Raw genomic sequence first — 12,085 nt, 5'->3', positions numbered from 1 at the left:
ATTTTATAGTTGTAGATTGTAAAGCTTGACATTAAAGATTTTAAATTTCAGTATTGCAGGATCAGATGTGATTTGAAGAGTATCATGTTCTATGACCAAGTGAAAAGCCTTTTAATCTTTTTGTAGCTAATCAAGGAGACACAGATGCACCAATAATTATAATATGTGATATGTCTACAGTTCCCATTATCCCTCTATGTGATTGTTAAAAGAATGTACCTTTGTTTGTTTATAAAACCCACATTAAATTGTTTCAAGATAACAACTGAAACAAAGTGAGTTTTCTATTACTGCTGTATTATCTCTTAATTTGTTTCCTGTGGCACCATAAGGTGAATAAGTGGGATGACTATTTATATAGACAGAAGTGATAAAGATCACATGGGGGAAGGTTCCATCTTTGTTTTCTTTATATTAACCAGTTAAAAATCAGTTCTATTTGAGAACACATAACTCTTTTCTCCAAATGAACCTATTGTTATCTAATGTTGTTTTGTTGTGGGCATCAACACATTCAGTTGTCACAAAACTTTAACTTAAAACTTTTTTTTTTTTGAGTATACTTGACACACAATGTTACATTAGTTTCAGGTGTACCAACATAGTGATTCAACTTCTCTATATGTTCTGCTATGCTCACCACAAGTGTAGCTTGCTTCTGCAACCATACAATGCTGTCATTGACTATTCCCTGTGCTGTGCCTTTTGTGACTGTGACTTACTCATTCCATAACTGGAAGCCTGTATCTCCCATTCCCCTTCACCCATTTGACCATCTCCCCTACCTCCTTTCTTTCTGTATTTATAGGTCTGATTCTGCTTTTTGCACAAAACTTTACCTTTTTAAAACAATTTATTTTAATATTTTATTTATTTTTGAGAGAGAGAGAGAGAGAGAGAGAGAGAGAGAGAGAGAGAGTAAGTGGGGGAGGGGCAGAGAGAGAGGGAGACACAGAATCCAAGAAGCAGGCTCCAGGCTCCAAGCTGTCAGCACAGAGCCTGATGCGGGGCTGGAACTCATGAATGGTGAGGTCATGACCTGAGCTGAAGTAGGATGCTTAACCAACTGAGCCACCCAGGTGCCCCAAAACTTTACCTTTTGAAATACTTACTTTTGGATAAAATTATAGTATTTTATATTATTTTCATAGTTTTAATAAAGTTTCTCATCTTTTCAAGGTCAGAGACGGAATTCCTCTTTGAATGGAGTGTTATGGTATATAGTAATCTTGAAATCTAAGTTTCAGTAATGGTTTGTTCCCCACGTAAAGCCTTAGAGTCCATGTGTGTATGAGTGGAACATGTGTCTTCACTTTAGACTGTGCTACTTCTAAAAATCTAGAACAGTTGTTGTCAATATATGGGATATGGAAGTTTTCTAGCTGGTATACTGGCTTTTCCTAATAGTTATTAAAATTTTGCAGGCATACATGTTACCAATAGTACTAATACTATATCGAAAATATATGAATCTGTTAGATAGAATCGGGGTTTTAATTTCTAACATGTGGGCTCTTTAGTAGAGTTAATGTTAGAATGTGGGAAGGTATGAACCATTTCATCTAGCAAATCTATTAAGGGTTTTGGGACTTTTGGCATGTTGCCATGTCTCAGTAGGTTGTAACCAAGTCTGAACTGGATGGATTCCCTCTGCCTTTTCCACTGCCATGAAAAGATTAGAAACTGAGGCAATCTTGGAACTGACTCCTTTGGTCAAACCCCTATTTCTGTTGGAATGGGCTGCAGATGGCTTCAAGGCATATTTCATCTGGCTGCGAGCTTTGCTACTTGGTGCTATTAATATTTTTTATCATTCAATCATATTGAATGACTCAATGGAGTTTTTAGTGAAAAAAACCATGGTTAACTGTTAAAGTGATCCTCAGAACCCAGCATATAGGAGTTGCTGAACAACTAACTGGTTAACTCTCATATTTCTATAACACTTTTAATACACATACATCTCATTTTGCCTTCAAAACAGCTAGGAACTATTTGTCTTTTTAAAACCGAGAAGACTGAAGTTAAATGCTAAGTTTAAGTTCAGACAGTAAACTGGTAACAGACCAGAACTTTTGTTATTTTTATATTTTCCCTAAAATACGGATTTTTAAAAATGTAATATTTCTTTGAGCTTCTACCAACTGAATTTATACATAGTCCACTAAAATAAGAGAGCACTGACTATTGAGACATTTTAATTTTTCAATTATCAGCAAAAAGTGGCCGAGATGGCTGAGTGAAGTAGGCTGGATGTTAGGTGTTATGTTTGCTTCAGGGTTGGTTGGGTCAAAAGCCAACATGACAACTTGTCAAGAGGCATTCACTTGGAAGTGAAAAAATACAGTGTCTGACAGTCCTAAAAGAAGAAGAATCTTCCTCTTCTTCCTCTTCTACTCTTTTTTTCTCTTTCTCTACCTCCTCTACCCCCATTCCATGCCTCCCACTCCACCTCCCCCTCTTCCTCCACTGCCTCCTCTTTTGTCAGCAGTTGTATTTTTTTTTCCTGCCGAACCATTGTACATGATACTCTCTAAAATTCACCCCTCAGTTCTATTTTCCAAATGTATTAATCAAGGTAATTCCAATCTTTCAGAGATGGTACCATCCCCTGCTACATTCTGTGAGGAGAAAGAAATTTGGTGTGGTGCTTCACCAGCTCTTAGCTCGGGAGTTTATTTATTTATTTATATATATTTTTAAAGGACCTGGAATGGGAAAATCTAATATGTTCTCCTTCTCCAGCAAGACAAATTAGGACTTTTCTTTTTGACTGATTACTTCAGTCTTATTTATTGCTTCATGGGTACAGCTCAATAAATTCTCACCACCAGATAGCTGTGAAGAAGCTTTTTTAGGGACTGAAAAGTGTTGCAGGTTTCCAAAGATACAGTCTCTTCTGTGTAATGGCATTCTAGTTCCTAATCTGCCTCTAAGTGTTTATTGCTAAATCTGCTCTAGTCTGTTGAAAAGGAAATATAGATGTCAGGAACCAGAGTCTTTATTCCATTACTTAGGATCATTGCTGAGGAGAGTTATGGATGATTCTTGCTATATACTTTTTTCTTTCTTTTCTCGGCTATGAGGGACTTAGAACTTTCACTTCCTCATGGCTCTCTGTGTCAGAAACATTGTGTGTCAGCTGATCAGATTGCCTCAAGTTGAAGTAAGGCACTCTCTAAGGATTTTTATTTGAGGGGAAAGCAATAGAATAATAGACTATTCATGGAATAATAATAAAAACAGAATAACACTTTATTGTTTATTTTCTTTATAATTTCATCTTATATATTTGTTAACTCTAAATTAATTTTAACCTATAATATGCCTTCTCTGTTTCATTTAACTTTCTTAGTTGCAGTTCTCTTTTCCAATTTTCACATGACTGAAAATATACAAAGTTGTTTTCTCTAAGAGGGTTATTTATAACAGTGAGGACCTAGGAACAACTTGAATGTTCAGAATGGAGATTTTAAGGCACATTTGGCTATCTTCATAAAATAGAGTATTTTACAACCATTAAATATTATACTGAGATCTATATTTATTGATAGGAAAAGAGGTTTATGACGTAATGACTGACCAAACTTATAACAGCATGTGTAGTGTGATGCCACATACATAGAACTGTATTCATAAATCTCTATGTGAATATACACAGATTGAGTTCAAGAAGGTGTTCCCAAATATTAATAATGATAAGCTCTGAGTGTCAGGGTGTGGGGAAATTTTTACCTTTTAATATATATTCTGTGTGTTTTTATTTTTTTACAACAGCCACATTTTTTTAATGTTTATTTATTTTGACACAGAACACAATTGGGGGAGGGGCGGAGAGAGACAGAGAGACACAGAATCTGAAGCAGGCTCCAGGCTCTGAGCTGTCAGCACAGAGCCCGACACCAGGCTCAAACTCACCAGCCATAAGATCATGACCTGAGCCAAAGTCGGATGCTTAACCGACTAAGCCACCCAGCTGTTCCACAACAATCACATATTTTTAAGAAAATAATTAAGTTAAAAATACTTTATGGTTTGATTACTTGTTAAAGGGAAAAAACCATTGGTTCATATATATATATTTTTATTAAAAAAATTTTTTTAATGTTTATTTTTGAGAGAGAGACAGAGAGTGAGCAGGAGAGGGGCAGAGAGAGAGGGAGACACAGAATCCGAAGCAGGCTCCAGACTCCAAGCTGTCAGTCCTAACGCAGGGCTCAAACCCACGAGTGGTGAGATCATGACCCAAGTGGAAGCCAGACATTCAACTAACTGAGCTACCCAGATACCCCAGTTCATATACTTTTTATTTTTATATCTTCTAGATATAAAAACATCCTGTCATTTAAGAGAAGGAAAGCATAAATATTATTTAATACTTTGGGGTTTTATAATATGCATCTTATCATTATTAGTCATTTATAAGTTTAGAATACATGATATAGATATAGATATAGATATAGATATACACACATACACACATAATATAGGCTAAAATATTGACAAGACCTTATTAACTGATTCCACTGGCCATGTTTTTTAAAAGGTATAGAATTATTTGGCTCAGGGGCACCTCAGGTGGCTCAGTTGGTTGAGCATCTAATTCGATTTTAGCTCAGGTCATGATCTCAGTGTTGTGGGACTGAGCCCTGCATTGGGCTCCATGTTAAGTGTGGAGCCTGCTTGAGATTCTCCTTCTCTCTCTCTCTCTTTCTCTGTCTCTCTTTCTCTCTCTCTCTCTCCTCCTTTCCTCTGCTTTCTCTCTCTAAAAAAAAAAAAAAAAAAAAAAAAAAGGATTATTTTGCCCAGCTTAAATAGAGTTTTACACTTAGAATAGATGCTGAGGGGCATACTAAATAATTGATTGCGGTATCCCTGATATTTTATGATTGGTAAATAAAATTGGCTTTAATAACAATTATTTTTTGCCTTAGATTATATTGTTTTCATTTTATCTTATTCTAATAAATTTATGAAATAGCAATAAAAATGGGTCAAATGAATGCTGTTGATTAGAAAATGGTTTTTAGTTTGGGATTCTAAGACTTGAAGTTCAGTGAAAATAGTAATAAGGTCTAAGGAGTATTTCTAGTATTTTAAAAACTTGATGAAAATACTATATTGATCATGATAAGGCTGCAACAGCTAACTGTTGGAAGTGTTTTGGTTTTGCAACCAAAAGGGCAAGTGTTTTGGTTTTGGTAGGAACTGTATTGCCTTTATATGGTGACCTTATTTATTTCTGTATCTGGTACATAGTAGTTGTTAATGTTGTTGAGTGACACACTGATCAGAACACTTGATTTACTGTTGAGTGATTTAAAGAAAATGGAAAATAGTGTTTGTAGATAAAAGGATTTTAGAATATGGGGCATATGTAATAAAAATAAAACTGGTGGTGAAAAATTTGGGAACTATGATATGTACTAATACTGCTAATACAAATTTGATTGTTTTGAATAATTATCATTTGCCTCATGACTCTAAATCTGTATTAATTTCTTTTGACAGGGTATTTTAAGCCTTGAATATTGTGTGGGTATTATTGGTGGCAAACCTAAACAGTCATACTACTTTGCTGGATTTCAAGGTTAGTGATTTAATAAAACATTTTTATTATTGTTTTCTTTTAAAAATCAGAAGTTAATTTAGGATCATTGGAAACAGGATGATTAACAGACCAAAATGAGTACCTTATAAATTCATCAGTCCTACCATAGCCACTCATTTGTCATTTGGTCCACAACATAATTGGATTCTGTAAAATGTATGTTTAATTTCTGTTATTGCATAAACAGGCATAATTTATTGGTTTCACTAAACTTGAAAAGACATTGCTGCTACATTCTGACAGTTGCTATTTACATATTTACTTTTTACCAGTTTTAGTGGTGCTACTTGATGATAAAATGACAAGCAATATGTTCTTCCTGTCAGGATAAAGTAGTGCAATACATTTTTCATATGCAAACTGTAGAATATAATTGTGTGTTTGTGAAAGTAATTTTATCACCAAAAATTAAATGACAGTCTCACCACTTTATAAAAATTCTGCTTATACAAGCATATTTGATTATGCAAAAGTTAATCTGTCCTGTGCAAACCTATGTTTCAGTCAATGAATATCAGTCTGGCAAGCTGTTACTCCCAGGTTTTTTTCAGCTATTCTACATAGAAATTGGATTGTAAGCAGTGTAATAATAAGGTGTTTTTTGAATTACTTGTCTTCTGTTTTGTCCTTGTAGATGACAGTTTGATTTACATGGATCCTCATTACTGCCAATCTTTTGTAGATGTCAGCATAAAGGATTTCCCTCTTGAGGTACTATGGATAAAGAGCTGGTACTATTTTCTTACCATATGAAGCAAACTCAAATTATTTAGAGATGTGTTAGACAGCTATGCTTTTCTGGTATTACAATTCCAAGTTAGTAATATTTTACTGATTTATAAAACCATAATCCATACACTGGTCAAAGGTTAAATAATTTGTTGCTGAATTTTAATTTATGACATACTTTCTTCTTCATTTATCTTTGTCTCTGACTTGTTAGGTACCTTAGTCCTACCAAAATAAATGATCAAGCCTCCAAGTAATTTTGTAGATAAACAGCTGAATATTACTCAAGAATTTAAAATGTTAGGCATGTTTTAAAAAAAGACAAAGCGGGGGGAGAAAAAGATGATGGAGTTGGTTTAGAATAACAAAGTGACTTGTGACTATCTGCTAACTTATTTTATGTATAATTGTTAAGTCTTAGTCCCTAGTTAAGTTTCTCCAGAGCTTAGTTGGGTTTCTACTAATTGTTTCAGCTCTCATTTCTTAACATATTCTTTTCCTTTATGTTGGTCATTTGTGATCCAGTGTTTTATTTTTTAATTTTATTATTTTTAATTTTATTATTTTATTTTATTAAAAAATTTCTTTATTTATTTACTTTGAGAGAGCAGAGAGAGTGTGAGTGAGGGAGGGGCAGAGAGAGAGAGAGAGAGAGAGAGAGAGAGAGAGAATCCCAAGCAGGCTCTGTGCTAACAGCACAGAGCCCAACGTGGGGCAGGAACTCAAAACTGTGAGATCATGACCTGATCCAAAATCAAGAGTTGCATGCTTAACTGACTGAGCCACCCAGGCACTGCTAAAATTATTATTTTAAAAAATATTTATTTATTTAGTAATCTCTATGCGGAATGTGGGGTTCAAATTCACAACCCTGAGATCAAGAGTTGCATGCTCTACTGACTGAACCATCCAGGTGCCCCTATTATCTAGTATTTCAATTTAGAAAATTTTGAGAGTGCATAGGTGAGACATGTAATTATTTCATGGTTTTGGTTCTTGTTTTCCCAGTTGATGCTTTTATAGACTTTTCAAATAATTTTAATCACTTAAGTGGCATGGATCACTAATTCTCAAAGGCTTGGCAAGTTAGAAATGTGGTTTAATATTTTGTTTTAGTAAGAGCTTGTTAGCTAATAATATCTAATAATATTTAAGGGATAGATTATAAAAATAAACTGTAAGATTAGAATCTGGTTCTGAAAGATACATTATAAAACATGCTAGCATCTTTTGTAAACTATTACTTGAACTAAAGTACAAGCAACTTGAGGCCAGAGATAAGATTTGCTTTCTGTTTTCTTCCTTCATAGTGTCTTGCACGTAAACCTTAATAAATATTTATAGATGACTTATTGATACTGTGGGCAACACAATAGAATTGTGCTATGTGAACCATGTTGTAATTCTCTTTCAGCTGCATTGTGGTCTTGTAGCACTGATTCCTATGTCTAAGTTACACAGTGTATCTGTGACTTGTGACTATCTGTGTATCTGTACCATATTAACTACTTAAAAAAGTAGACATTTGAAATTCAGATGGAAAATTATTCATAGTTTTCTAGTATTATCTAAAATAGGCAAATTAAAAGCTTATTAGTATTGACTATCTTGACCAGTAGAGACTATTCATCTGATATTTTGAGAGATTCCACAAAGAAGCCAGGTGAATGACTATCCTGGTTATGTCTACACCAGCAAGATTAGAAAGACTGCAGCTCACTTTGGGAGGCAGGTGCAACACACTTCATGAGTAAGTCAATAAAGCTTGAAGTGGGGTGTTAGTAGTGGGAATGGAAGAGAGGGAATGATTGTGAGAGACTTTGCAAAGTAAAATTTGGTGAAATCAAGTAACTTCTGAAATGCACAGAAGCATTTATTTCTTATACATTGGGACACTGAGAAAGTGGGTTTAGATTTATATTTTTGAGATGCTAGAAGAGTATCTCAACCTGTCTGGATAATTCCTCTGGACAGTTTTTCATTTTTCTCAGTTCAGGCATTTGTCTTAGGCTATTTATTGAATAGTATCATTTATTTTTCTATGAGAGTATAATATAAAAACTACAGCAAGTTGTCTATCTTTGTACAGAAATAAAATTTCACTTTTTGCTTTTTATCATATTTAAGCTTAAAATGCTCCAAGTGGAGATATTATTAATCATCCTTGCCTTGGTATGTAGGTTGTTGTATGTATTTATGCTATTGACATTTTGCAGTTGGTTGATGTAATTATATGAGCATTCTAAAACCACCACCCTTATACCTCAATTATTAAAATTATTTTTTTTATTATTAAAATTTTTTTTAATGTTTATTTATTTTTGAGAGAGAGAGAAAGACAGAGCACAAGTAGGGGAGGGGCAGAGAAAGAGGGAGACACAGAATCAGAAGCCATCTCCGGGCTCTGAGCTGTCAGCACAGAGCCCGATGTGAGGCTTGAACCCATGAATTGTGAGATCATGACATGAGCCGAAGTTGGACGCTTAACCGACTGAGCCACCCAGGCGCCCCTATTAAAATTATTATTATTATTATTTTTTTTTCAACGTTTATTTATTTTTGGGACAGAGAGAGACAGAGCATGAACAGGGGAGGGGCAGAGAGAGAGGGAGACACAGAATCGGAAACAGGCTCCAGGCTCTGAGCCATCAGCCCAGAGCCCGACGTGGGGCTCGAACTCACGGACCGCGAGATCGTGACCTGGCTGAAGTCGGACGCTTAACCGACTGCGCCACCCAGGCGCTCCCAAAAAAATTATTTTTAAAAGCATGTTTATTTGATCAGTACTTGATTTTGTAGACGGAGAAATTAAAATCTTAGCTCTTTTATCCAACACCATGTAAAGAATCACTGGTAGTCTTGATATTTTGTGCAAGTGAGTGCCTTGAATCCAATAGGATTATGAAAATTTAAGAAAATGGTATATCTGAGTATTTGACATTGAAGAAGAGATTTAGACCATATCTTTTGTTGTTCTTATGGTATTGAATTCCTATATATGTAGAGTTGAACTTTAAAAATTTTGAAGCCAAATCAGACCAAGTATTTTTCTTTTTTAAACTACTACTTACTGAGTTCTTTATATGTGCAAGGCACTGTCCTAAGTACTATAGTCTTCTGTTGAATTTTTTTCTTTCCTGTGGTTCCAGATACTTTGCTTATGTATATATTTGTATGAATTTTCTATTCTTTTTTTTAAGTTTACTTATTTATTTTGAGAGAGAGACAGAGACAGACAAAGAGACAGAAAGTGTGCATAAGCATGCTCACGCAGAGAGAGAGAGAGAGAGAGAGGGAGAATCCCAAGTAGGCTCCATGCTGTCAGCGCAGAGTGATACAGGGCTTGATCTCACGAACTGTGAGATCATGACCTGAGCTAAAATCAAGAGTCGGACACTTTAATGACTGAGCCAGGCAGGAGCCCCTAATTTTCCATTCTTGTGACACCCTCTTATAAAATATATTCTTATGTATTATTTAATTTTTATATTAACTTTGAAAAAGAGAATTCCCCTTATCTTTATCTTCACTGACTTTTTAACATTGTGAAGTGAATGTGAAGTAGTCATGTATGTATATACGTCTATAATTTTCATTTAGAGAATGGGGTTTAAAGGAGCAGCATGAATTACCTTAAGGAAAAAAGTTGTGTAAAAACAAGTTGAAATTAGAAGGGAATGAGAAGAACTCAAATGGGCTTTTGCAGTTAGGGTATGTTGAATTGTGGGTTCCCAGTGGTTCAGGCAGAGTATCAATTGTTGGGATGAGAGGACTAGAAGATACATATTTTCATTATTATATATATAAATATAAATATATACATATAAATATATATATATTTATGTGTGTATGTATTTAATAAGATTTCTTAAACCAGAGACTGTTGTGTCATGTTATTTATGATACACTTTCAGAATGACTGGTGCTAACTCTTACAAATAACAAATTCTATTCTATTATTAAGGCAGTATTTGGTTACTAAATATTAATATTCTGTTAATAAGACCTTATAAATAGATGTATTAGTCTATTGTGATTCCTGGGCCCCCAGTTTCAAGTTTCAGATTTTAGGAGTTCCATGCAGTAGTGGTTATTTTAATCTATCCTAGTAAATTCAGAGAATAGTGGCATTAAAGCTATGAGAATGATGTGATGTGATTAGACAGATGGATGAGTGAATTCATCAGTGAAAGATGTACCCTTTATGAATTACACATGTGAACTGCATATAGTAGGAGGTGCTTTGTAGTAAGGGTATTCTCTAACTCAGGAAGCTCCATCTAAATCACCAGAATAGCATAGCTACACCTAAAAGTATTTGTTTCAGTATCATTTGTATGTTTAGGTAAGAGAGTCCACTATTCCAAAAACTAAGCTTAGAACAGTGCCTGGCATTTAGTAGATGCCTAATAACTATTTGTTGAGGCAGTGAATAAATAATGTATTAAAAAATGAAATAAATAGGAATTGACTCACCATGACTAGTTTTTTCAGAAACGCATTTCATTGTCACAGAAGTATGTATAGCAAATACTCCCTAAAATGTGTTTGTGAAGTAAAAGGTGCTACTCTTACCAATCATCAGAATTTTAAATATTAGAAAAGAAATCGTAAGTACAGAGCTGAAAGAATTATCACAAAGTGAATACAGCTGTGTAATGAATGCCCCTTGGGAAAATATTTTAAAGTCTAACTTGTTCGGTGACAAACAAATAATTCTGAATTATAAGTTAATGTTAGTTTGACTTCAGAACCTTCTAAGGTGAACCAAAAAACACAATTTTAAGTTTTAATGGTATAAAATGCCTCTTTGTGATACGAGTCCTAGTACTCATATAGTGACACCCAATAGCAATTTCATTTTTCAGTGATCAGAGACTTATATCTGTGTTTTTGTGAATAATTTAAAAAGTTCTTTGTAGATATCAAAACAACCATGAATAACAATATAGTGTTTGTCATTACTGTCTATGATGACTGAGGCAATACAGTGAAATTGCACTAAGCCTATTAGGTTTAGTCTTATTGGTTCTTACATGAAAATAGTAACATAGTGTATGTAATGTAGGACATCCTTGTAGTTGAGTTTAAAAATCCTTTGTTGGACCGTGTACAAACTTTTGGCCCTTCTTACTTATCCTCAAGTAGTAAAAACTAAATACACATTCTTTATTATCGGCTTTGTAAGGAGTTGGGTAAGTGACTATTTTTAGATACCTTGTAGGTAGAATATCTTTTTGTGAATATGACATAGAGCTATCTGTGCCTTACACACAGACTCCTTATACTCCTGTAGTTAACTTATTGTTAACTAACACATTTATGTAGCTCTTCTGTGCCTCTCTAGATCTGTTTTCAATAAAACAGATAATTAAGCAGGTGAAACAGTTTTGGAAAATGTCCAACTAAGACAATACTTGTTTTGACTGGTACTCTGGAGGTTCCAAAGGTTGGATCTCACTATATAAAGTAAATATTAGGGGCGCCTGGGTGGCTCAGTAGGTTGAATGTCTGACTTCAGCTCAGGTCACAATCTCATGGTTCAGGAGTTCAGGCCCTGCATCAGGCTCACTGCTGTCAGCTCAGAGCTGACAGCATTTTGGACAGCATAGAGGATATTTGCATATCCTCTAGTGATAATATGGGACTCTAATTGGATCACTAGGATATATGGGGAGATGAAAGAGTGATTTTGACTGATTCACCATAAACAAATTTGGAAGCCTATGTTTTTCTGTATTTTAA

At 34.5% G+C, this 12,085-nt stretch overlaps 1 protein-coding gene across 4 annotated transcripts in view; it reads left to right on the top strand.

The window, feature by feature from the left end:
• The window catches only part of ATG4C (autophagy related 4C cysteine peptidase), a 90,952-nt gene that overhangs the window by 55,659 nt on the left and 23,208 nt on the right, over nt 1–12,085 (top strand). For all 4 annotated transcript variants that reach the window (XM_047085160.1, XM_047085161.1, XM_047085158.1 and 1 more), the window contains 2 exons: nt 5,512–5,590; nt 6,246–6,322. In XM_047085160.1, coding sequence (XP_046941116.1) covers nt 5,512–5,590; nt 6,246–6,322 — 156 coding nt within the window. The remainder of the gene's footprint in view (nt 1–5,511; nt 5,591–6,245; nt 6,323–12,085) is intronic.

This window comes from Lynx rufus, unplaced genomic scaffold, assembly GCF_022079265.1.
Source record: "Lynx rufus isolate CCGP_SWC_20201006 ecotype Redwood Valley unplaced genomic scaffold, mLynRuf1.p SCAF_2, whole genome shotgun sequence".
Classification (NCBI taxonomy): Eukaryota; Metazoa; Chordata; class Mammalia; order Carnivora; family Felidae; genus Lynx; species Lynx rufus.
The sequence above is the reverse complement of the archived record's forward strand: the minus strand, read 5'-3'. Positions and strand labels throughout refer to the sequence as shown.